This window comes from Protomyctophum parallelum (genome assembly GCF_964188405.1).
Source record: "Protomyctophum parallelum genome assembly, chromosome: 13".
In the NCBI taxonomy this organism is placed as follows: Eukaryota; Metazoa; Chordata; class Actinopteri; order Myctophiformes; family Myctophidae; genus Protomyctophum; species Protomyctophum parallelum.
In genome coordinates this window covers 39,872,276-39,899,225 of record NC_139708.1, presented here as the reverse complement: position 1 = coordinate 39,899,225, position 26,950 = coordinate 39,872,276, and the positions used below count along the sequence as shown (strand labels likewise).

The 26,950-nt window shown below is 43.5% G+C and overlaps 2 protein-coding genes across 2 annotated transcripts in view; one reads left to right on the top strand and one right to left on the bottom strand.

The window, feature by feature from the left end:
• Window positions 1-4,802, top strand: part of tbl3 (transducin beta like 3) — a gene marked incomplete at its 3' end in the record, with an annotated part of 47,683 nt that extends 42,881 nt beyond the window's left edge. The window contains exons 20-23 of the mRNA XM_083779110.1: window positions 73-144; window positions 1,236-1,394; window positions 2,157-2,250; window positions 4,091-4,802. Coding sequence (XP_083635236.1) covers window positions 73-144; window positions 1,236-1,394; window positions 2,157-2,250; window positions 4,091-4,802 — 1,037 coding nt within the window. The remainder of the gene's footprint in view (window positions 1-72; window positions 145-1,235; window positions 1,395-2,156; window positions 2,251-4,090) is intronic.
• Window positions 4,803-8,384: 3,582 nt separating this feature from the next.
• Window positions 8,385-18,482, bottom strand: noxo1a (NADPH oxidase organizer 1a). The gene is made up of 8 exons (XM_083779109.1): window positions 18,287-18,482; window positions 17,283-17,363; window positions 17,087-17,159; window positions 15,166-15,349; window positions 13,848-14,050; window positions 12,515-12,643; window positions 11,366-11,483; window positions 8,385-9,499 (listed from the first exon to the last, which is right to left on the bottom strand). The coding sequence occupies exons 1-8, from the start codon at window positions 18,356-18,358 to the stop codon at window positions 8,389-8,391; spliced, it is 1,971 nt and encodes a 656-aa protein (XP_083635235.1). The 5' UTR covers window positions 18,359-18,482; the 3' UTR covers window positions 8,385-8,388.
• Between the last annotated feature and the right edge of the window lie 8,468 nt (window positions 18,483-26,950).

Genomic DNA, 26,950 nt, shown 5'->3' with positions numbered 1-26,950 from the left:
ATGTGAAGTTGAACATCACTATGTGTGTGTGTGTGTGTTTGACCTCGTGACCTTTTGCCCTTTGTCCCCCAGCCCTCCGGCAGACTGAAGACAGCTGTGAGCTGTTGGAGAAGACTGTGCTGAAGCTTCGACAGGACCAGAAAGGTAACACCGTTGACCCCGGTATTCACACAGTGGACATTTTGCACTTAACCCTAAGCACTTAAGTCCTATGTTATACTTCTTATAAGAGCAAAATGGCCGCTGTGCACAGTGAAGCGGAATTCGTTCCAAGCGGCTATTTTCGGCGACGAGATTTGGTCTCGAGGGTAAGAATATTCAGCCCTGGGGGACTATATTATTATTATTATTATTATTATTATATATAGTACTATTTGTATAGGACTTTTTCAAAAACAGGTTTACTAAGTGATTCACAGACACAAAAGGCAAACGTGAAATATAAAGTCAATTCAATGAAGAAATTAAAAAGCCAACAGACAATACAAATAATTAAGAGCGAAAGCTTAAAAACTATATGTCCATTCCTTCTAGCTAAAGGCCATTGTTGGTCGGTCTGCCTAATTGCCTAATCATTAAGTTTCCTTTTGGTGTTTTAAACATTGTTATAATTTAGCCATTGAAAAATAGCAGATCTACAAGCTGTGGCGCGCTTTGAACTTGTAGGTCTGCTATTTTTGAAAAATCGTTAAAATGTGCCTCAAATCTTTCAGAAAATTGTCATGATTTAGAAAACTTTTTTCTTTTTTTTTTACGTCAGGCCTGAATGGGTTAAATTAAATGAAAACGGGTGCAGATCTGCTCAGTGATTTAAAAATCACACCCGCGTGACGTGAGGGGCACTCTCATCATCATCATACATCATCTCATTCCGTGCTCAGCCAATCAAATCATCACATTCCGTGCTACAAACACAGACACGTGCTCAAACTCAACCTACACGCAAAGCTGTGCATAATAATTTAACCCAGTTTGGGGCGGGAACCCCTTTTGGTGTTAGCATTATGTTATGCTTTAGCTATTGAAAAAATAGCAGATCTACAAGCTCATAGCGCGCCACCGAGCGGCGCGCTACGAGCTTGTAGGTCTGCTATTTTTGAAAAATCGAAGAACGACTGACATAGAAACATATAGCTTTTTCAGAAAACTGTCAGGATGTAGAAGATTTTTTTTTTAAATCTGATCTCAGGTCAGAATGGGGTTTATTTTGACTGTCCCCCTCATGTGGTCCTCAGAGTCTCTGCTGGGTTACTGCGTGGTGTGGAACACCAACGCCCGCAACTGCCAGGACGCCCAGGCTGTGGTGCAGGTTCTCCTCACGCACGTCCCCCCCGACCAGCTGCTGACGTACCAGGGGGCCCGCGCCCACCTGGAGGCCCTCATCCCCTACACAGGTCAGTACCAGGGGGCCCGCGCCCACCTGGAGGGTCTCATCCCCTACACAGGTCAGTACCAGGGGGCCCGCGCCCACCTGGAGGGTCTCATCCCCTACACAGGTCAGTACCAGGGGGCCCGCGCCCACCTGGAGGGTCTCATCCCCTACACAGGTCAGTACCAGGGGGCCCGCGCCCACCTGGAGGGTCTCATCCCCTACACAGGTCAGTACCAGGGGGCCTCCCCCCTACACAGGTCAGTACCAGGGGGCCCCACCCCTACACAGGTCAGTACCAGGGGGGCCATAGAGGGCCTCCCCCCTACACAGGTCAGTGGAGCCACTACGTGTGCTGTGCGTCATTGATGGGGATGTTTTTACTGAAATGAGAGAGGGAGATGTGGGGAAAAGAAAACGTCATTGAAAGGGGGAGCAAATGGCTCACTAACGAAATACTAAGTATATAATGTTTTCCAAGCACTTTGACTGTCTCTCTTAAAATGTCTTAGGCAGAATAATTACGGCTTGTTTGGCTTACAAAAACTGTCAGGATGTACAAGACATGTTTTTAATCTGATCTCAGGTCAGAATGGAAAACTGTCAGGATGTAGAAGACTTTTATTTATTTATCTGATCTCAGGTCAGAATGGAAAACCGTCAGGATGTACAAGACATGTTTTTAATCTGATCTCAGGTCAGAATGGAAAACTGTCAGGATGTAGAAGACATGTTTTTAATCTGATCTCAGGTCAGAATGGGTTAAACAAGCGTGGTCTCTTCACAGAGCGACACATGCAGAGGATCGGCCGCCTGCTGCAGGCCTCCATGTTCCTGGACTACATGTGGCAGAAGATGAGAGTGACCGGAGCACTGACCAGGTGAGAGAGAGAGAGAGAGAGAGAGAGCAGAAACACTCAAATGCTTCATCCACCAATCCAGTCAGGCCACAAGCCAACTCACATACTGGTTCTTGTCCCCCGACATTTGGACCAGAGATCCATTACGAGTCAGTTTACAATTAGTTGCATGCTGAAAATAGCCGATCTACAAGCTCATGGGCTTGTAGATCAGCTATTTTCAGCAAGTGAAAAAAACAGAAGGCATCAAGGCCCGCCAAAATACATTTTGTTGGACAAAATCAACTGTAGATTTAGTCGAGGGAAACTAGACTAAACACTAAACACATTCCAGGTGACTAAAAATGTGACTAAAACTAAACTAAAGTTTAATTCCAAAGACTATGACTAAACTAAAATAGGAATTTTGCTGCCCAAAACAACTAGTTTACCGGCAGTGCGGTCCAAGAGGCTTACGAGATTAACTCTGGGACATACAAGACGGACCAGACCCGACCCATCCAATTATTACGCAGCCTTATTGTTTCCCTTTAGTAGTGTGGATTCCACTGAGCATGGTGTTCTGGATAACCCAACCAGCTTGCCCTTTTGAGTCAATATTATATTACCGATTAGAATTAGATTACATGCTTCGTGTCGTCTGGGACAGAGACGTGATCACGTGACGATTATTCAGTAACGGTTTCCTTGAATGCCAACGTCAAACAGAAAAGACCTGTCAGAATACCTAATAATTACCTAGCGGTGAATCACAAAGCGTGGCTCTATTTGTCGTCACGCTTTGCATGTGAATGCCGGTAAGGAAAAGAAAAGAACATTAAATGTGGGTGGAGATATACAGTAAGAATAGTTGCGTCGCGCATCATCGTACCAAAACACGCTCTCACGGATGACTGTTGACTGGCCCTCAAATACCTGCTGCTATGTTATTACATCACAACATAATGTTAGCCAATAGGCTATCATTGACCTAAATGGTGTCATATCAACAATGGAAAAAAAGGTTCATGTCTTTTTCATAAATTACTTTTGGACATCTGCAAAACGTTCAACATGCAGTGTTTGTGACGCATTAGCCTACTTTACCTGGGTAACATCAACTTGTGATACATACTTGACATGAAATGATAATCCTGTACCGTCACTTTTCATGCTGATTTTACAAACGGTTTCCCAGTTTCTAGGAATTACATTTTGGGCAGGCAAGATGGGTCGTCGTTGCGTGTGCGTACGTGCATGCGTGCGTGCGTGCGTGCATGCATGCGTGCGCACATGCATGCATACGCATGAGTGCGTGCGTGCGAACGAGTGTGCAGTTTGAATTCAGCATCACTAATGAAAATAATACAAAACAAGTTAACAACACATAATAATAATAGTAACCCATCTGTTGCTACATATGCAGGGCACAATACTGGGTTTAAAAACACTGCTGAAACATGAAGTGGAGTCTGTCAACTCCCACAATTCCCTTCTTCCCATATTGCGTGAAGGGCGGCGAAATTCTAGTTTTGTACAAGCAGAAAATACGGCATGTCAGCAGGATTATTATTGCACTAAACGATCTTTCGAAAATTGTCATTACGACGGCATCAAGGTCCGCCAAAATAAATTTTAGTATCGACTAAAACTAGACTAACACTAACACATTCCAGGTGACTAAAATGTGACTAAAACTAAACGAAGTTTCGTTCCAAAGAGATTTCAGATTTCAGTACGAGGCGTTACATCGGCCACGTTATTGTGAGAGCAGAAGTAGATTCTCTCGACCCCGAAGGGAGCTGGTTTTCTAGCTTGAAGAATGAATGAATACCGCATGAAGTAAATAAATCCCTGTGATGTTGTCTCTTCTTCTCTCCAGCATGGACCACGATGATGAGGAGGAGGAGATGGACGCTCTGACGGAGACCCAGCCTCTGTTCATGATCGACAAAGACCGCGACGGCGACGGAAACGACCAGACGGAGGAGGAGGAGGAGGAGGACGGCGGCGACGGTGTCGATGAAGAAACCCCACGCCCAGCAGCAGCAGACGTCATGGAGGTGGATGATGATGACGACGACGTCAGCGCCACCAAGAAAGCCTCGCTAAACGGAGCAAACGGCGCCGGCGGCCACCGGAACGTAGACGAGGAGGAGGAGGAGGAGGAAGAAGAGGAAGATGAGGAGGAAGAAGAGGAAGTGGTGAAACGCGGGGAGGGCGAGGAGAAGAACGAGGAGGGCGCGGAGACCACCCGGGAGGAAGTGGATGAGAACGGGGAGGAAATGGAGAAGAACGGGGAGGAAGTGGAGAGAAACGGGGTGGAACACGGGAAGGAAGTGGAGACGAACGGGGAGGAAGTGGATATAAATGAGGAAGTGCAGGAGAACGGGAAGGAAGTAGAGAATGGTGCTGCTGGGGAGGAAGGGGAGGGGAACGGGAAGGAAGCTGAGATGGAGGAAGAGGAGGAAGTGGAGAAGAAGAGTGAGGAGGCAGAGGCGGGTCAACCTTCGACCCAGACGGTGAAGTGTCGACCAGCCGCCTCCTCCTCGTCTCCTCCTCCTCCTCCACACCCCCAGGATCTCACCAGCTGACCGCCCGCTGGATCTCCACAAAAAAACAAACAAGAAAGGTGACTCTGTCCTGGTGTGGAAAGACCCAGGGAGTACCCCCCCCCCCCCCCCCCCGCGTGGCAGGTGGACTGTACCCTAGCTGGGACACACACACACACACACACACACAACACACACACACACACACACACACACACACACTCGATACAGGACTGTTTGGGAACACAGTTGGACTGATGGAAAACATGACAGCGACATTAAACTACAGGACTGCATTTATTGGCCTCCTGTCTTCTAAATAATCCTAAATTTGAAAATCTCTTTTTTTTCTCCCCCCTGTGTGTGGCTTTTCTGGACCAAATGGCTACATGTCAACCTTTATCCACACTCAGTCTGGCAAAACCATTCGGTAACAAACATGGCAAAAGAAAATATGTTTTATTTGTTTCATCTCTGCGGGTCACCAGCCAACTCCTTTTTTTTTTGCGCATAAAACAGGAACTTGGCTTTGGCTCCTCCCCTTACTTAAGCCTCTTCCTCCCGGGTGCTTCTGTGTTTATTCCTACTAACAACATTACATGTTTAAGGCTGTAGTCTACTCTACAGCCTTAAACATTACATGTTTAAGGCTGTAGTCTACTCTACAGCCTTAAACATTACATGTTTAAGGCTGTAGTCTACTCTACAGCCTTAAACATTACATGTTTAAGGCTGTAGTCTACTCTTGTGGAGTGGCTATTTATTAATCAGTGGCTTTTGTCACTGAAAGGAGGAAGGAATTCAAAGGTATTTGAAGTCCCTCACAGAATAATACACCCATTATGAATATGATGCGTCAGGGATTCCCCAGTCTGTGTCTTGACCTGCCCCGGGGTACCCCTTCTGATTCTGTCTGTCCTGAATCCAACCGCTCTGCTCTCTCAGCTCTCTAAAGCTTCTTTATTATATTCTTTATATTTTGAATTTTGAAATGTATGTGGAATAAAATATGTGCCTCGTGGTAAATCAAGACCTTCATAGTGTTGTTTTAGAGAGGAGAAAACCTTTTTTTTAGCATGTCTGAAATAAGTGTCAGAGCTGAAATCGACATATGAAATAAATGCCCAAACATGTAGCTAGGTGTAATGTTAGAGACCACAGAAGTGAACCTTTCAAGCCTGTTTTCTGCAAGACATTACTCTATAAGCCATATCTCCAAAACTGGTGGGTCAAACTGAACGACCAATATGTCAATTTGAAGCTATCGTTTTTTGACGATACATTATAGTATAATAATGTATCGTCAAATATATATGGTGGCTACAGTGAGTGCTCTAAACAATTATAAAATGTGCATTGCCAGTGTGATTTTATATTTTTTTTCTAGTATCTTTCTACTTGGAAGGTTGAAGGTTTCATCCCAGTGCCCAGCCCAGCAGGATGTGGGACGTTGTCGTGTCCTTTTTGTCATTGCGTTGACACCTTTTTCCATTACAGTAAGTACAGTAAGTGCTCTGCCGTGCCCCGAATAAAATGGAAAAATATGTTGTTCCAGGGACCCCCACCCCCAGAAGCAAAGATTTGAGTTAAAATGTTCACTCTGTAATAATATATATATTCAAAGATTTTCACGATTTTTCAAAAATAGCAGACCTACAAGCTCATAGTGCGGCACCCGCACTATGAGCTTGTTGATCTGCTGTTTTTTTCAATAGCTAAAGTATAACATAATGCTTTAAAACGCCAAAAGGGGTTCCCGTCCCAAAATAGTTTTTAATACCACCCCCAGTGTGTGTGAGGAGAGTTGGACACTTGTCAAACTGGTTTTGTTTGTTTTTCTGGTCTGTCACACGTTGTGAAAAATGTAAAAACGATACTGTAGAGTAGACTCTACAGTACAGTAATGATGACCAATCAATATTTTGTCCCTTATACTCAAAAACAGTAGAAAATTATGGACAATATCATAACCTCCAGTGGTTTTTTCAACCTTTTTCATATCAAGGTCCAAATTGATTATTTATTCTGCATTTGGAGCACTTGAGATTTTAGCCTCTCGGACCCAAAACATTGAATATTTTTGTCATCGGGTAAGATTTTGTCCACGTATTGATGTGGACGTATTGGTCAAACGTTGACCAAAATCTACAACTAATCTACGTTCTCTAATGTGTAAACGTCTTGTAAATTAAGTAATGCAGATGTTTATACCATTTTGGTGTTTTAAACATTGTTATAATTTAGCTATTGAAAAATAGCAGAGCTACGAGCTTGTAGGTCTGCTATTTTCGAAATGTCGTGAAAATGTGGCACAAATCTTTGAATATATATTCTTTCAAAGTGAACGTTTCCTTTTTAACTCAAATCTTTGCTTCTGATGGGGTTCCTGGAACAACATTATTTTCCGATGGGGGGTCGGCGGCCAATTACATATATTTTTGGGGGTCCTTGACATGAAACAGTTTGAGAACCACTGACATAGAAACATGAGGTTTTTCAGATAACTGTCAGCATTTAGAAGGCATTTGTAGAATCGTCCTCAGGTCTCAATGGGTTAAAATGATTTAACTCTTGAGAGCAAGACCCCGGTCAATGACGTATACAGTATAATTGTACAGTATAAGTGGTTCTGTCACAGCAAGGTATCAAACACAGATTATATATACAGGACAATGACGAGCGGACAGAAATGTCATGTTGATTGTTTCAATACTTTTATTAGTCAAAAGGTTTTTAACAGCACAGAGGTACAGTAAAACACTATAGGCCAAAAGGTTCTGCAAAAAAAAACACAATCGTGTAAAAACATAACTCTTGTATTGCAGCGCATGAGCGTTATACAATATATATTGCTTTATACACTATATTGCTTTTTAAGTGAGTCATGAGGCCTCTTTTCTTTTCATCTTTATAGTTTTATATAGTTTCACTATATTAGTCATTCAATGTCTTAATTGTTATTAGGATGAAAGTCACCAAGACAGTCTACGTCAGGGGTGGGCAACTGGGGGCCACATGTGGCCCTCAGGTTAATATCAGAAATTATAATATTGGTTTCAGCTGTTTACAATTCCACAACATGCAAACATGACCCGCTTTAATTACTTCAGTCTAAATTTAGTAGATCAATGCTCAAGACAAGTATAATTAAAGGCATTTGAAATTACATAACATTTTCAGGATTCCAATTAAAAAATAGCAAAGAATAATTAAATATTTAAATTCATCGAATTTAGCAAAAATAGCCGATCTACAAGCACAAAACGCGTCGCGGTGCGACGCGTTTTGTGCTTGTAGATCGGCTATTTCTCCTACGACAGTATATATACATATAGGGAGTGAGTGTGGAAATATAGTGGCTCCTCTCCATCGTCAAAGTTGCCCACCCCTGGTCTACGTTTACCAAAAGGAAATGCATGAACTGAATGCTGTCCCGTCTGAGCAGAGGCAGGGATCCAAACATCCCCGACACCGTCTAGACAGAGAGGGGGAGGAGGGGATATCAGAAGCTAAAGGCACGGATCTCCCCTCAACAAATCCAACCCAGACTCCACTGTGTGTCATTCAACAGTATATCCGCTTCAGCGGTCGTTTTTCAGAGAGCTGCATCTCAAGTTATTAAAAAGCCTCATCGGCTGGCGACCTGCGCCGGCGACTGGGCCCTGGCCACGAGGTTCTTGCGGGTTTCCGTGGAGCAGCGGGCCAGGATCTCCCTGGCCTGGGGCCTGGGCGGCACGCGGGGGGAGGTGGGCCTCTTGTAGAGGCTGGGGTCCGAGGTGGCGGGCATCATGGCCGCCCCCATGCTGGGACTCAGGAATTGGCTGCTCAACCGTCTCCCCATCGGTGGGTAGGGTGGAGGCGGAGTGTAGCCGAGGGTGTCGCCGCCGCCGTCGGTCAGGTTGAAGCTGGAGCCGGCGGACGAGCAGCTGAGGCCGTCGATGCTGAACTCGCTGCTGTCGCTTCCGAAGCTGTCCTCGCTGTCCACCCGGGTCTGGCCGGTCCAGCGCCTGCCGCCGCCGCCGGCCGTCTCGGCCTCGTCCTCCACCGTGATGACGGGGGGAGTGGCGGTGGGACTGGCGGGTAGCCTGCTGTTGGCCCTGCTCACCACGGGAGTGCTGGCGCCCACGGGGAGCGTGTCGTCGTCCATCTGACCGGCCAGATACACGAACTGGAGCTGTTGTTGAGCGTCGTCGACCACGACGACGCCGGCCATCGGCGAGCGCGACCTTTGCTTCTTCTCCGCCGCGGCGGGCAGCTGTAGCTCGTTGGCCTTGGAGGAGGTGACGAAGCGGACGGCACGGGGCGACGGCGGCGGCGTCCGCGCGTGCTCCTCCTCCTCCTCGACCTCCTCCGGCGACTGGCTGTCGTGGCGCTGGACCGCCGTGAGGGAGACCCTGCGCGTTCGCCGGGCGGCGCCGGGCGAGGCGAGGGGCGAGACGCTGCGACTGCGCGCCGCCGATAGGACGTCCAGCGTGTGGTGGCCGCCGCGGGTGGGGACGGCGCTGTGACTGCGAGTGGAAACGACCTCCAGCGAGTGGCTGTGGTGCACCGTGGGGGAGACTCTGGGAGACGGTGCCACCTCCAGGGAGTGGCTGTGCTGGAACTGGGGGGAGAAACCCCCCCCCACGCCGGGAGTAGTGGGAGACGAGACTCGGCTGCTGCCGGTCGCCAGGCGGTTACAGGGGTTGGCGTACGGCTGCAGGAAGAGAGCGGGGACGTAGCCTCCCTTCCCCTTGTGCCTGTCGTGGACAGAAGAAGACGAAGAAGAAGTGAGGGTCAGATCGAGCTCTGGTGATTTTAGATTTCGTTAACCCATTTTGACCTGGGAACGATTCTACAAATGACATGTTTCTGTGTCAGTGGTTCTCAAACTATTTCCTGTCAAGGACCCCCAGAAGGATACGTAATTGGCCGCCGACCTCCATCTGAAAATATGTTGTTCCGGGGACCCCCCTCCCCCCCAGAAGCAAAGATTTGAGGATAACCCCTTCAACCCTGGCGTCCCTATTCTTCTGGCCCTGGGCCCATATATAGCTGTCAAAGAAAATAGCAGATCTGGACAAGGAATAGGGAGCCAGTATATCGGTAGACTGAATCAAAAATGTATTTTTCCGGGGATAACACCGGCAGAGTTGCTTTGGAGCAGTGGTATGATTAGAAATATATTATTTTGTTCTAAATATCCACAGGGTGACAAACTGGAACTGGACTCAGAGCTGGGTGTGGCTGTGCACCTGTTGTGCCTTGATCTAGTCCATGAGGCACAACAGGTGCTCTGAGTCCAGTTCTAGTTTGACTCAGGCCAGGTGTGACTGCTTAACTCAGTCATCCTCCTTCCCACAAGGGTCAATTAAATTACCCTTAAAACTAAGAAAATCGCTGATTTTTTTTTTTTTTTTTTAATGACAGATGTAGTCACTACGACCACAAAATGTCCAAAGAAACTAGCTAGCCTAGCCACCGAGTTTGCTAGCGCTCTGGGAAAACAGAGCGGCTGAATTCTTTGTTTTGATTAGGTGGTGAACGGTGCTGGTTTGATCAACGGCTAGAAACCGTTTCAACCAATCAGATTGCTTCCTCTTAACGACCTGTTGTAGAACTGTGGTTAATCATGCACCACTGCATGTGTCTGCGGCGCCTACCGTCACTATTTTGATGGTTAATCCGTCTTGGCAATCTTTGACAATAAAGCAAACGCATTTTGCAACAGAACAAAACAAAAGTATCTCTGGCTTTCTCTAAGAATCCAGTCGGGGCTATAATAATCTACAGCTAGAATCTGCAGCTTGCTTCAGAGGAGTGTGAAGTCAACACTCGACACGCAGGAGCAGAACAATGTGTGTAGTTACAGTATCCTCATGGCATCCATTGTGTTCATTCAGTACAATGGAGTGGATGTCCTCATGTGTCGCAATGTCTGTTTCCGCATGTTTTCCTCCGTCTGTTAGCTAACTAACTATCCCTAGTAGCGTATGTGTGTGTGGGTTTGCAGAGTTATCCTCCGTCGTCACTGATCATAATCAAGATGTCTGCATGTCTTTGGTCTGATCTGTCATCAAAAGGAATTGTATATATTGTTTTCTTTCTCCAAAGGCAAGGATGCCTTAATTAATAGTTGTTCAATGTCCATGACAGGTACACAAAGAAAACGCTCAGTCATCGCGAGCTTGTAGATCTGCTATTTTTGATACTTTCGCGTGATGCTCTGGTATGATCAGGTAGGGAATTGATTTTCAAGAAAACACAAAAAGTTAAAATATGGGCATAAGTTTCTGCATGAACAACATGAGAAATTCGACATGGTTTTTAGTACTACCTGCAGCTGCAATTCCTGCCCTGTTGAAGACTCCTGTGTGAGTTGAAACATGTTTTTTTATACTTTTCTAGATAGAGTACCTTGATTTTTAATCTACCCTCTCCTCATTTTTTTCATTACTTTTCTGAGTGCTCGGGCAGCACACCTAAACCTAACCTTAACCCATGTCTAACCAATGACTAGTCTAACTAAGTATGCACCCCGGTACCGTGTGCAATGACCGATGCAACCAAATAACAGTATATACAGTATAAATAACGTGTATATATATATATATATATATATATACCTGATGAGCCACCAGCCGTTGTCAGACTTCTGCAGCACCTCCACTCGCGTGCCGATCTCCACCGACAGCTCGTCTCCCTTGGTGGCCTTGTAGGTCCGGACAGCGATGTACTCCGCACCTAGACACACAAACACACACACACACACACACACGTGCAGCAGCCACATCACTTGTAGGCCTTTATACTCTCACATTTTGAGAGAGAGAGGCAGAGTTTGACTTTAAAGGGATTGTGACATTAAAAAAAAGGTTTTGGAATTGTTCTTGTTTTTTTTAGGTTTTCTAATCTCAATTGCACCCAAAAAACATGAACTTTTAACATTCAGTAGATTTTCTGTGATCTGGGGTTTTCTGGCTCAAACAGGTGCTCTGATTTGCCGGCAGTAAGTGACATCACTTACTGCAAATCCCATATTATGTCAATGGGATTTGCCAGCAGATGTCACTGTTTCACTGTGTTGCCTGTTTTCATTGTAGCTCAAAAGGCCCAAAAAACCCCAAAGAAAACTTCAGACCACAGAAAATCCACTGAATGTTCAAAGTTCAGGTTTTTTGGGTGTAATTGAGGTCATAAAACCTAAAAGAAAAAAGAAAAATAAATGAAAATGAATGTCATAAAACCTTTAAAGGTATGGTTAAGTGATCGTTCCGGGTTTTTGTGGTTATAATGCTCTATTATAATTCTGACAGTAATTATTGCTTCAGTAGCAGCTGGGTCTCCCTGTCTCCAGTTCTGAATAAACAGGAAATACATGTTCAGGTGGGTTGCCAATTTCAGTCAAATCAGGAGAGAGAGAGAGAGAGAGAGTACTCGCATTTCATGAGCTTTAATTTGATTCCTGTTACAATTTTGTCTGATCCATTTCCTTTGTGTCATCACTTCCAATTGCACTCTCTCTGTCTCTTCCAATTGCACTCTCTCTCAAACTAGGAAAATGTATTTTCTGTTTATTGAAGAGCCGGAGAGACATGGAGACACCTGGCTGTTACTGAACAAACACTAAATACTCATTGAGTACTATCACAATATAGAGCAGCTATTTAACACTTATTTTAAGAAACAAAAATATCCCTTTAGTTAAGGTCCTTACAGACTCATGTGTTTTTCAGCGTTTTTTGCACTGCCTCTAAGCGCTGATAGGGACTTACCTCCTCCGTGAGGACCGTCCACGTCGTCGTCTTCCTCATAATCCTCATCCTCGTCATCGACGACCTTCTCCAGGTAGGGAGCGGGGAACCAGGCCATGTGCTTGCTTTCGTTCTCCACCAGCCACCAACCTGGCAACATAAACCAAGCGACATGACGGGTGAGATTAGAACTGGGTCACCATTATTGACATCCCGCCAAACACTAATAGACAGCGCAATACCCCGTCCTTTGTCTGCCTTCTCCAGGCAGATATGACAAATAACTATTTCGTAACTTTGTACTGCCCAAAAAATAATAATGTCGAGAAAATAGCCGATCTATATAAGCTCAAAACGTGTTCCGCTTGTAGATCTGCTTTTATTTTTTGCCAACATGGAAACGATTTGACGACAGTCGGTGAGATGACTAGACATCTTTCAGCCACTGATATAAATCGTGTTACTGTTACGCATTGTGACTTTGTCCCTCTATCCATCAGCACTGGTTGTGATGACTTGAATAGAGTCAAATGGAAAGAGGGCCCTCTGACAGAAACAAGGAAACAAGTCAAATGACAAAAGGAGTTATCGTCACCAGAAGAGGTTGATATCACATAAGAGGGGCAGGAGATGATATCAATTGAGATTGATATCCAGGGTATTAGTCTCACGATCTCCACCTGCTGATGAATCTCATCTGGGTTCGATAATGTCTGATATTTAAACTGAACCGATGTGCTTCATATCGGGACGGCATCGGAATTGGCTTTGGAAGCAGTGGGCGTAAGTTTATGAGCAGCCACGTTCTCCGTTGGCTGTTCTGTGGCCCCGTCTGTCTGTTGATGGGTGTAACATTGTACCTGTTGTTTTTGGCAGCAAATTTCTATTTTAGTTTTAGTCATAGTCTCTTGAATAGTTTTCACTTAGTTTTAGTCCCATTTTAGTCACCTGGAATGTTCTAGTGTTTAGTCTAGTTTTAGTCGACTAAATGTCATACGATTTTAGTCGACTAAATCTACAGTTGATTTAGTCGACTAAAATGTGTTTTGACAGGCCTTGATGTCGTTGTAATGACATATTTTACACTTTGGTTGCATGCTGAAAATAGAAGATCTACAATCTCACAACGCGTCGCGCTGCGACGCGTTGTGAGATTGTAGAGCATCAAACTGGATCTCTTGTCCACTAGTCCCTTCCTAGTTTTTATTTGTTGACGAAATTGTCAGTATATTTAGTCTTATAGTTTTAGTCATCATAGATTCGTTTTTATTTAGTTTTTAATTAGTTTTAGTCAGTGAAAAAAGGTAGTCGACGAACATTTTCCGTCTTAGTTTTAGTCGACTAAAACACGCACCTGCTTGGTCCTTGATGAGCACCTCCAGCTTCTCGTCCACGGCCACCTTGAAGGCTCTGTTCTTGGTGTCCTTGGTGTCGAAGGGCGCCACGCAGCGGTACGTCCCCGTCACGAAGGGCTGCGTGATGTTGGCGGCCTGGTTGAAGTGGTTACGGCCGCCGCCGCCGCCTCCGTCCAGCTGGTCCGACGGCACGATCATGATGCTGTCGAAGACCATGAGAGAGCCATGAGTAAGTATACTGTGCGCTGCGTGCGCTGCGTGCGTGCGTGCGTGCGTGCGTGCGTGCGTGCGTGCGTGCCAACATGTAAAATATGGATAAAGGGTTTCAAGTGATTGTGAAGTACCTGAAAACCCCTTAGTTGTATTGAGACCCTACAGCTGTGCCGTTTGTAAATAAGCTAAGTAAGAGAGGCCCTACGAGTGTGCTGTATAACCGCTGTTTGTGGAACAAGCTTCTAATTGATTTTCTGCCTTGATCTCTCTTCTTCCCTATAGAAGAACTATATGCATAAAATCAAATTTCACCCACTTTTCTTTACTTGTAAAAGTGTGATAACAATAAAGATAATTATCATTCTGATGCTGTTATAGCCTATATAACCCAATTCGCTGGGGACCCCATGCCCGGATCCAGGAACAAATTAGACATTGGGCCAGTGGGGCTGTGGCCCCATGCAGGGGCCCTTGGCTCTCAGGGGCCCTTCGGAGACATTGTACAGCACGTTATAAGGTTTGACACCCTGAAAAGGGCTCCTGGGGCCACTGGTTTTGTTACATTTAGGTCAAAAAGAAGATAAAAAGCACGGAGAAATGCGAAAATGTCACACGTGCGCCATATGGGGACCCTGCAAACATTACCCTATGTTCCCCACTTACCTTAGGGTTTAGGGTTAGCGTTAGGGTTTAAGGACTTCAGTGTTTTGTAGTACAGAACAAAGAATGTTAGCTTTTTGCCATCTTTGTTGAAGAAGAGTGAGCAATTATGTTTTATTTTATTTTATGCCAGTGTACATTTTTTGTTGGCTAAGACTAGATAGTTGAAGTATAGCCTATAGGGCAGGCCTAAAGTTCAATGGATTGTTCAAAGACTGAGCTCAAATCAGAAGTTGCTAAAATACTTTTAGTCTCACTAGAATTACGAAAATTACCAGGTTGGATTTCTGGTTTAGGTTTAGGTTTATTCTAAGTGGGGAACAAAGAACCTTTTTTGTGGGGTGGGGGAACATAGAACCTGGAAGGTATACCCTTCCGATTTGAGAGCCACTAGCCTGGCCCTGAAGTATAGGTTTATTTCCCTGATCGGTGCAGGCTTCATACCAGTTCTTGATGAAGTCCTGCTGCAGGTCCTGCTCCCTGGGGTGGAAGAACTGCGTGAGTTCAGAGTTCTGGGTGACCTGTGGGTCGCAGCACAGCAGGTCGTTGCAGTACTTCTCCAGGAACGTGCAGCGCTGGATGGACCGGCTCGGGCCTTTCTTCTTCACGGTCCTCTTCATCTTCACGTCTGTTGGGGGGGGGGGGGGGGGGGAGAGAAAGACACACGAGACCATGCAGGGAGACGTGCAGAGAGTGTTAGAGAGGGCAGGGACTGAAATCCACGTTAAAATCCACTTTTAGACAAAAATAGCTGATCTACAAGCTCACAACGTGTCGCAGCGTGACGCGTTGTGAGCTTGTAGATCGGCTATTTTCGGGGGCGCAACCCATGCAGCGCTCTTGCGCTAGTGGAGATGCGGTGTGTAACGACATGGATTTCTAAACGCGAAATTTGTGGCGTTTTGCATTTCTTTCACCATGTAGTAAACGCTGCATTCGTGGTCTGGAGAGGGCAGTTGTTTTCCAGACGGGTAAAAGGGCAGGGGCTGAAGCCCCCTTTGATGTCTATGTGTGCACGTCCCTGCCCGAGACATCGACCAATCAATCAATCAGTCAATCAATCAATGTACGTCTATAATGTCTGTTGTAGCGACACGCGAGACATCAGTCAAACAGTCAATCAATCAATGTATGTCTATAATGTCTGTTGTATAGCGACACGCGAGACATCAGTCAAACAGTCAATCAATCAATCAATCAATCAATCAATCAATCAATCAATATATTGATAGCTTCATCATATATAGGAAATAAGGAAGACTGAAAAGAGCAAGACAAAAAGCAATGCTAAAAATGTGGATCTTGAGATTTACAGTAATAGGCATTTAGCAGACGTTCTTATTCCAGAGCGACTTGCCGTGAAGCAACACACGGTAATGGTAATACCTATCATCAGACTGTAACAGTAGAATATCAAAACGAAGAACAACCTGTACTAAATAACCCGAGAGTCTGAATAACACGTTTTTCTGCCTTTGCATATAAGCAAAACAAGGTTGTCGAGGTTACGCAAGTGCTATAGGCTATAAGGTGAAGTCTGAAGAGGTCAGTCTTCAGACTTTTGTCTTTTTATCAGACACTTAAGATCATCCAACCGCATGCAGAAAGCTGTTCTATATCCTTAACCCATTTTGGGGCAGGAACCCCTTCTGGTGTTTTAAGCATTATCTTATGCTTTAGCTATTGAAAAATAGCAGATCTACAAGCTCATGGCACGAGTGCCGCACTACGAGCTTGTAGATCTGCTATTTTTTTTTTATCGTGAAAATGTGGCGTACATCTTTGAATATATTCTTTCAGAGTGAACGTTTCTAACTCAAATCTTTGCTTCTGGGGGGAAATATGGAATTATGGAATATGGAAATATGTTATTGTTCCAGGGACGGGGGTCCCAGGTGGGGGGGTCTGCGGCCAATACAGTTCATTCTGGCCCCAGAATTTATGCAGGGATCCGACCACCACTGACATAGAAACGTAGGTTTTTCATAAAACCTTTAGGATTTAGAAGGCTTTCTTTTTTAAAGAATGGTCCTCAGGTCTAAATAGGTTTTAATTGGAACAGCTCAGAGACAGAGACGAGGTGCCAGAGGAGGATACAAGCATATTCAGCTAGGCAGGTGCATTTCCATTGTTACAAAAAAAATAAAAGATCTTAACATCAATTCTAAAACTTACAGAAGAGACAACCAATGCGCAGGGGGCATACATTTAAGGCCCAATATTTATACACATTTCTACAAAAACCTATGATAGGCAATATCCATGGTCGAACTTTATTAATTTTAGTTGTGTTACTAAATAAATTTGTTTACTCGCAATCAGCTTATTTGAAACGGAACAGGAGATAGAAATATCACAAACAAACCTCGAAATTTGGGGATGGTTCTGTCCGATTTCTTCAGTGGACTGGAAGGTGGAAAGATTTTCTTCATCCGTTTCTGCAATGAAATATATGTATTAGCTAAGCTTATTGCTACGTGAATTTATGAATACAATACAATATAATTTAAACAACGTGCATGCAGCTGCTATAGCCTACTGTGTCCGATCGAGCGACTTACGTGGATTGCCATGAATTCGTCGACGCCTCGGTAAACTGCAATCTCGTTCTGATCCGACCAAAGCACCTGCGCCATGTACAGCTGCAAATGGAAATGTTGAGATTTGAATAATTACAATTAAAGTGGTTGCACAGGATTTCGGTTTTCGGAAAACCGATGGAGAAACACCGCTATAAAAGCGGCGTTAAAAAGTTGCACGTCGAGACCACAAATAAGCTATTCCAATAAATATTAAATAATAATTTGTTACATGTTGCATGTTAAGGCTATAAGTGATTTTCTTTGGTTAAAATTAGTGTTAAATAACTATATATTCTGATAGCCTACACACAATGGACTATGGAGTGTTTGTTCAGTAACAGGAATCTTATGTCTCTATACAGCACTTTATTTAAACATAAGAAGAAATAAATAAACATTTTCAGGATACCAATTAGCCTCAATCAGGAATAGAGAACTCAGCGTATCTGCTGTATGAGCAGACACAATTGGAACTGGGATTGCCTATAAGGCTATACTAGGCTATATAAAAATGAAGCTATGATGATATTAATTGTATTTTCTGTTTATCAAAGAGCTGGAGAGATGGGGAGACTTCCCTGGGTCCTGTTACTGAACACAAACACTCTGAGTCTATAATTAATGATTAATTATAGCTACTATATATCACAATAGTGCTTTAACCCTTTAACAAACAAAAAGGGGGGGAAACAAGAGGGAAAATAGGAGAGATGGAAAAAGAAAACTTTTTGTTTTGACGCACAAAAAATATCACTTAGGCCTAGGTCTTGATTTTTACCTTGGATCAAGAGTAAGTATAGCCCATCATAGACCTATAGCCTATTTTATCGATTTTGACATTTGCAGATATAGACCTATAGCCTGCAGTATAAAAGGCAACTTGTCACTTGACTTGATCAAATGCATTAGGCTATAACCTATAACGAGGCTATATGCCTACTTTAATATAAGACTATAAATATCTAGTAAATATCTCTACTTACTTTGGTCTTTTCGTGAAGCAGAACTCCAGAAATCCGCACACTGATAGGATACCTCGGCCCTATATCCGTCATCCTCCTATATATATTCTGCTAAAAAATAAATAAGCGAAGGATTCCAAGTGGCAGACTGTATATAGCCTACGTGCTGTAATATAGCAGAGAGAACAAATTCCCACTCCAGACAGAGACAGACAATAGAGTAGGCTATAGGCCTACAGTAAGGACAGTGACTGTGTATGTAGCCTCAGTGAGACCGCAGTCCGTCTGATATGTGAAGTGATGCTCGTCTCGACGCTCACGGAGTAACAGGTGCATGCTTTTGTAGGCTGTGTGCTCCTGCAGGTGGGGGCGGGGCGGGTCACGTATGCCACGTCCAGAATGTGCCTGCGGGGATTGACACATTCTGGGGAATCCACACAGTTCCATGACAGAATCCGCAATAAAAGGACCAGCCCCTTTAATGGCTGTTATATTGAGGCAGCGGTGGCCGAACGGTTTGCGGAGCGGTCTTCATGTCGCTAGTTTTCAACGTTTTCATGTCAAGGACCCCAAATTAAATGCGTAATTGAATTGGCCGTGCCTATATTATGAATAATTGAGAGTAGACCCCCATTTCACCATGTGTTTATAGGCTATAAGCCAATTTGACATCATACATTTGAAATGTGTTTATCTTGTTTCTTATTAATTTACTTTCTCTATTCTTGTGGCTTTTTTTTTTAGCTGCAAAATGTTGGGAGCATAGCATACATATAAGTTACAAATACTACACCTGTAAACTTATGATATGACAATACATTTGAAGTTGGAGAAGGTATATAGTTGCCTATTGTTTTCTAGAGAAAAACATAAAACAATTTAGAGTAATGAATCTCATAACCAGATGACACTTATATGGGCGAGGAGACCATATAACAGCTTTCTGGACTCGCATAATATACACATTACCAAATTGTTTTATGATGTGGTTATTAAATAGGGTATATCAGTTTCAGGTAGTCTGCTTCCTTGTGTAAACTAAACAGAAAACCAACCAAGCATTATATCCTTATGGTTTTACCTCCCAGAATATGTTAATGTTTTATTATACAAGATGGTCACATAGGCTATAGGTATTTTATTCTGCAATCAATGTTTCAACCCTCATACACATGACGTTTTCCACATTTGAAATATAGGCTATACAACAGTATTGATCTCACTGGTCAAAGTTTGTTCTTTGGATAGCATGCACAGGTTTGAACTTGATGCATATTATGCTGTATTGACATTCCTTGCCAGTAGCCCAGTATAGGGACTGAACTGAAATGTGTTCTGTCTTTTAATCCTTGCAGTGTTTGAACGCTATAACAATCTCCATCTCCATTCTCTATAATGTGTCATTAACATATAGCACAACCCTCTTCTTACTGGGAATTACAACATCACTGGGCAGACTCTTCTCCCTTCTTGCTCCCAAACTGTGCATGGATAAAACTCCATTTTTACTATTTTAAAATATTTTAAAATATATAAATATTTAAAATATGTCGATGTAATAGATTGGCTATAGTTGAACTATAAAATAGTAATACATGGCAAATAAGTTTATGGATAAGGGGTGGCACAAGATGGAGCCCGGCCCATCTCAGTTAGAACTGCAGACTCATTCCCAATGTCCTGCCATCATTTGAAAACTCACCTCTTCTAGCCGAATGTGAACTAAAATAAAAGCCTGTGTACCGAGCTATGGTACCGAGGCTATATACACCTCTTCAGGCTCCACTTTACTTGATCTATAGGTATGAGAACCATGCAGTCTTATTTAAAGGTTGTAATTCAGATAGCATGTTATTTAGACAGATGCCAGGTGGCAGGTTCGTTGGCCTGGCATCCTATAGTTTAATTATTATTTTTTTTAATATAAAGGTAGTTTAGGTCTAGCCTATATGCTCCTACATTATTGAGGCACTACTGTCTCTCTACACATTTGATGTGTTTACCTTACTTACTGTAAGTCTCTCTGCATATTATAGAGTGTCTGCTAAATGCCTAAATTGTAATTATCAGTGTGATATTACAATTTACAATTTAGGCATTTAGCAGACGTATTAATCCTGCAAGAGTGACAGAATGCAATTCCATATTGTGCATCTCCTTTCAGATGGGGGTCCACGGCCAAATATAATATCAATTTGGGGGGGTCCTTGACATTAAAGGGTTTGAGAACCACTGCCACAAAACTATTTGCATCTGCAGGTTTAACCAAAGCACAGCAACGTATACTCCTGTGCATGATTGGTCTAAATTTGAATACTAAAGCCACCGGCTTGTAGTATATAGTAAACCGCAAGGTTGCCAGTTCGAACCCGGGCTCCCCCAGAGTTAGTGTTGAAGTGTCCTTGAGCAAGACAATGAACCCCCTAATTGCTCCTGATGTGCTGGTTGGTGCCTTGCATGGTTTCCGCCGCCATCAGTGTATGAATGTGTGTGTGAATGGGTGAATGTATGCACAATCTATATATGTAAAGCGCCTTGGCGCATTACATGCACCATTTACCATTTTACCATGTACAAGCTGTGGTGATTTATAGTCTGATTCAACTGGTCTGCTTCTGCTTGGGGCAGTTTAGAGTAGGCTAGTGGTTCCCAAACTTTTTACATGTCAAGGACCCCCAAATTGACACTAATCGGCCCCGCGGACCCCCATTTGAAAATATATGCCAGGGACCACCGTAAGAGAAGATTTTGACGGCTCTAGCAGTGATTATCAACCCGTTTAATTTCAAGTACCCGCAGTTTGACATGCATTAGTCTACGGTCCATTTAATGGCATTTCTATGGGACCACCATTTATATTGTAAAATCAATGTCAATTTAACTCTAACGGGTCCATTTGGTTCCATTTGTACATTATCAGAGTTATAGACCCTATAGGGTCCATTTGGTTCAAACTATCATTTAACTGGGGTAGGCATAATTTACAATTTACAATTTAGGCATTTAGCAGACGCTCTTAATCCAGAGCGATTTACATTAAGCAATAACAAAAGCATGGCATACATCACATATATATCTAGTATCTATGTACTATACATACTATACTATATTGTATATACGTGTACTATAAAGTGCTATGACTACATCAAATGCAATTCTAGTGCTGTCTACGTAACAAGCTATAAGTCTGTTTAAAATACTATCTAAGTCTACATAAAGTGCTATCTAAGGGGCTAGGCTAAGTGCTACGGGCCATGGTGAAGAGGTGGGTTTTCAGACTACGGCGGAAGATTGGGAGTGAGGCTGCAGTTCTGACTGTGATGGGAAGTGCATTCCATAGTTTTGGAGCCAGGAGGGAGAAGAGTTTGGGACGTGTGAAGCGTTGTCCCGTTGTTTTTAGTGAAGGTACCTCCAGCTTCCCTGCGTTGGCTGATCAGAGTGCGCGGGAGGGTTTGTAGGGTACGATCATACTTGAAGGGGCTTAAGTGCACATGCCGGTAGGCCATTAAGGAGGGAGTTGCAATAGTCAAGTTTTGACAAGACTTTGTTGTCTGGATTAGGAGCTGGGCTGACACCTGGGTGAGGAACGGTCTAACTCGTCGTATGTTATAGAGTGTAAACCTACAGGATCGAGTGACAGCTGTGATGTGTGTTTTGAACGAGAGCTGACTGTCCAGGACAACACCAAGGTTCCTGGCTGTCGGGACAGACTTTACCAGGGCGTTGTCTACGGAGATAGTTAGCTCCCACATAGGGCAGGACTTAGCTGGGAGGAACAGAAGCTCAGTCTTGTCTGGGTTCAGCTTGAGGTGGTTGGAAGACATCCACTGTGAGATGTCAGCCAGGCATGCAGTGATGCGCTCTTCCACCTGGGTGGCAGAGGGGGAGATAGAAACAGTTGTGTGTCATCGGCATAGCAGTGATAGCATATTGTGAGCAGAGATGATAGTGCCAAGGGATTTAGTGTACAGTGAGAAGAGGAGGGGACCAAGTACAGATCCCTGTGGGACCCCAGTTTGGAGGTTACGGGGGGATGATAGCAAACCTTTCCAAGACACCTGGTAGGTCCGGTCAGAGAGGTAGGAGGAGAACCCCTTCAGCGCCGTCCTGCCGATGCCTAGGTCAGCTAGGGTGTCTAGGAGCAGCTGGTGGTTCACTGTGTCAAATGCCGCCGATAGGTCTAGGAGAATCAGGACTGCAGAGTGGGAAGCAGCTTGGGCAGCATGTAATGCTTCTGTGACTGCCAGCAGGGTAGTTTCCGTGGAGTGTGCCTTCTTGAATCCTGACCGGTTGGGATCCAGCAGGTTTTTCTGTGAGAGATGGAGAGAAAGCTGGTTAGAGACAACACGTTCAAGGGTTTTGGAAAGAAGGGAAAAAAGGAAAGTAGTTCTTGACATCTGAGGGGTCAAGAGTTGGTTTTTTGAGGAGTGGTGATACCCTGGCTGACTTGAAGGCAGAAGGGACACAGCCTGAGGTTACTGAGCTGTTGATGTTGGAGGTGATGAAGGGGAGCAGGTCAGGGGCGATGGTCTGGAAGATTGGAGACGGGACGGGGTCGAGAGGACAGGTGGTAGGTCTAGTGGATGTGACTAGTTTCAGGACCTCGTCTGGGGAGAGAGGAGAGAAGGAGGACATGCATGGTGTGTTATGGTTAGCATTAGGTAAGTCGAGTGCTTCTTTATGGGGGAGGGGGGTAAAGGAGCTACTGATATCATCAACCTTCTTTTCGAAGTAGGTGGCAAAGGCCTCCGCGGTGAGGGATGAGGGTTGAGTGGGTGGAGGGGGTTTAAGGAGGGAGGAGAAAGTGGAGAAGAGTTTCCTTGGGTTAGAAGTGCAGGATTGGATTTTGGTGTGGTAGAAGGAGGTTTTAGCAGTGGTTAGTGAGAGGGAGAAGGCAGAGAGGAGTGAGTGAAAGTGGGAGAGATCATCTGGTAGCTTTGTCTTGTGCCACTTCCTTTCGGCTGCCCTGAGAGGTGTTGGTTCAGATCTGAGGGTTTCAGATAACCAGGGGGCCGGTGGGGATGAACGGCTGGCCTGGTCGAGAGCGGGCAGTGTTGGTCAAATGCAGATGAGATAGAGGAGAGGAAGGATCTGGTTTATGGAGTCGGGTGAGAGAGAGGGGAAGGACTCCAGGGAGGGAGAGGAGAGAATAGAGGATGAGAGGGAGGAGGGGTTTAGGGATTTGAGATTGCGTCGGGTGGTGACGGTCGGAGGGTGAGTAGGTTTAGGTGGGAGAGTAGAGAGAGAGAGAGGGAGAAGGTTATGAAGTGGTGGTGAGACCTAATTAAGGGGGTAACAGAGAGTGTGGAGGGGGATAGTTTATAGGGGTTAGAATAGTATAAGTGCAAAAAGTGACAGTGTGTTTCTCTACCTGTGTGTATGCAGAGTTTCAAAGTTTAAACAGCTGTGGAGCTGTTTAAGTCCTTGTCTCTGCGACCGTGATATATAGGCCTACCCAGCCTGCGACCGTGAAATAGGCCTACCCAGCCTGCCTCACTGCTTCCCTCCAGGAAACGTCAACAATGGTGCCAGTGTATTGGATTAATTCCAATGTGTTGATAGAATCCTGAGCAATGAAGTTCATCTCTGCATTCTCAAGTTACACATTTTTGGTGTGATACGTACAGACTGACAATACAGCATGGGGTCGAATAATGGAGCATTTAAAGTATAAAGTTATTTTTTTAATCTTCATGGGTTGTAATTGCTTTAAACTTTTAACCAAATACTGCATCAGTAATGCAAACTTTGGGTGATTTATTTGATTTAAAAAAAAGCAGTCTCTTTATTTATTTTGTATTTTGTACTACATGTATCCCTTCGATGAAAGGGATACATGTATATGTATGTACATGTATTATGTATATGTATGTACATGTATTAAGAAAGTACATCCTTTCAAAGTACATGCAGGAAACATTATGATGTATGATGTACACATTCTTTCCAGTGCAAGTCAGAGCACAAGTCTAACATCTTTGGCAGGGAGGGCTTGAAGTCAAAAGATGTGTTTCCTGCTCTATAGGGGCATTGTATACATGAGTGTATTTACTCATTACTCATAGACCTGTTTGATCATAGCCTACTATATAACAGCGTCACACAAGAGTGGGAATTAAGGGAAGCTCCGCACACTCAGATCTGCGCACAATCAATGTATTTATTTCATTTGAATCCTGAAAGGTTTTGGACGTGAGGTTTCCAACCGACAGAGACGATATTTAATCAAAAATATAAAGATTGTTGTTTGTTTACTTTACTGAATACTCTGTTTTTTTTTTGTTTTTTTTTGATCAAAAGCAGTTTCTATGAGTCTGTGGGTATACTCCACAAACAAGCAGCCATGCAGGAATCATCATGGAATGTGTAAAATATTCTTTTTCCACATTCTTTCCACAGTCAGAGGTCACAGCAGAAGTCTAACATTTTTGGTGTAGCTGTTTCCTGCTCTGTATATGGTTCCTGCTCTGTATATGGTGCTCTATTCATCCACTCTCAACTTGGCATTAATGCAGTTTATGATTCTTATCACTGCATGGGAAGAATGTGTGTGTGACTGTGTGTGTGTGTGTGTGTGTGTGTGTGTGCGTGTGCGTGTGCGTGTGTGCGTGTGCGTGTGCGTGCGTGTGTGTGTGTGTGCGTGCCTGTGTTTTGAGGGTGGAGAGATAAAGAAAAAGAGACAGTGAAAATGTTGCTTTTGACTGGGTGACGACCAGATCCAAACTGTTCATTTGAGGGACATGGAGTGTCGCTTGTTTGGTCAAAGTGGGACAGGGCAGGGTTAGCAACGTATTAGGCTACTTAAGTTGCTATTAAATGCCTTATGTCATGTTCGACCGCATAGGCCTAATATTCCCTCATTTATTTATTAAACGCTCTGGTCTGGTGTGTCACTTTTTTTTTATGCTAATTTTGGTATGGCTAAATTGATACATACTATATATATACTATATACTATATACTATACTATATTATAACATTCTTAAAAACACATCTTGCAGGAAAAGAGAGAAATGAAAACCAACTAGGGACTATAACTAATAGGGCCCTTGAATACATGGAATCAGTCAAAGTATGACAAAAATAGCAAGCTCAAAGCTTGCATAGTAGTGCCAGTGTGCCACGTTGTGAACTTGTGAGCATGTAGATCTGCTATTTTACAACATAATGAATTTATTTAGCTTATAGTTTCTTTTTTTTGTTGTATGTTGTTTTATCTTCTTTTTTTGGTGACACATTTCGGACCCTTTTTTCCCCTCAAATAAAGTGCTCACCTATAATAGCATGCCCACAATAGTGGCATCCGGTTGAAAGTGGTCAACTCTACTGCGAATCAATAATATATAAAAAATGAATCATGTGCAATTTATAATTATTTTACTCAGTGAGGAAGAGGGTTTTTAGAATCATATTCGTGGTTTACTGCTACCATCTAGTGGTCATGTAGAGAGAGAGCACTATTTCTATTGGATTTCAAAACACTTGTATGAACTGCTTTAGGATTGCCAAACTTGCCAAATTAGTTGGCTGGTTATTTAATAACTTCTGGGTCTTTCATTAGTTAGTTATTTAATACCTAGAATTCAATCTGAAACTACGCTAGCCCTGGAACATGACTGCCATGATGATTATCCGAGAGTCATGAATCATGGCTAAAACTACGCATAGGCCTACATTCATGATTCATCAGAAAGAAAAGACAAATCATTCTGTACATTTCTGTAGCTTCAACTCTTATCAATGTATATCAATGCCCTAACCTAACTAAACCGTTTGAAAATAAAATAAACTGGGGGAGATTAAAGAAATGATAATTGTGGGCTCGCCACAGCGAGCACACACTAGTTATTGCCAATTTATATTTATTCTTATGTTTTCTTTATTCCGCCACTTTTCTCGCCGTGTAACTACTTCCACATACTTTATGCTAGAAATGTAGTTCAAACTTCAAACTGTTCAGCTCTTTGCAGTGATGTGTGCTTGTTTTTTTTTTTTTACAAAGTTTTATACTTTTTATACTTTTTAACTTTTTTAACTTTTTTTTTACATTCTTTATAGTGAGAGTCGATGGAAGAAAGGTCCCATTTTTCACAGTTAACTTTTTTGAGCTCTTATTACTCTGTCATACTTTCACTTTGAAACTTCATTCAAACTTTATAATGTTCATCTATCTTTGAACTTTAATTGGTGAAAAAGTTGTTTTGAAAAAGTTTATACCTTTTTAAATATTTAACTTTATTTATAGTTTTTTCCTCCCATTGACAATGTATGGGATTTATCTCTAAATCAACCTCACTTTTGCAGCCCCATTACTCTGGCATACTTTGTCGTAGAAACGTGATTCAAACTTTAGAAAGCTCACACGACTCTGGACTTTTTCGTGGTTCAAACCGTATTCGAATACGTTAAACGGTTTTTCCGAAATCGCAGTTCAATCGCAGGCCGTTTTGCCTAATTAGTGCCAACTTAGAGTGCGGGGCTTCTTTCACTAGAGTGCGTGAACAGAAAATCTTTCCTTGAAAATTTACCAAACAAATTGCCGTCCCGGCCAAAATATTCACTTTACACGCATGTTCTTTGGTCATTTTGTAGCCACACATGTCCTCTTTCACACAATGTGACCACCAAAACACAGAGACATACAGAATGTGAACTACGGCCTTTTAAGTGACACAAATACAGTCA

Bases quoted from the DNA above. Each gene is read 5' to 3' on its own strand.
- noxo1a (XM_083779109.1), bottom strand. From the start codon at position 18,358: ATGACGGATATAGGGCCGAGGTATCCTATCAGTGTGCGGATTTCTGGA. The intron at 12,644-13,847 runs GTGCGTGTTTTA...TTATGTTGCCAG, and splicing joins GCTCATCAAGGACCAAGCAG to GTTGGTGGCTGGTGGAGAAC. The intron at 9,500-11,365 runs GTATATATATAT...TGTCCACGACAG, and splicing joins AACGGCTGGTGGCTCATCAG to GCACAAGGGGAAGGGAGGCT.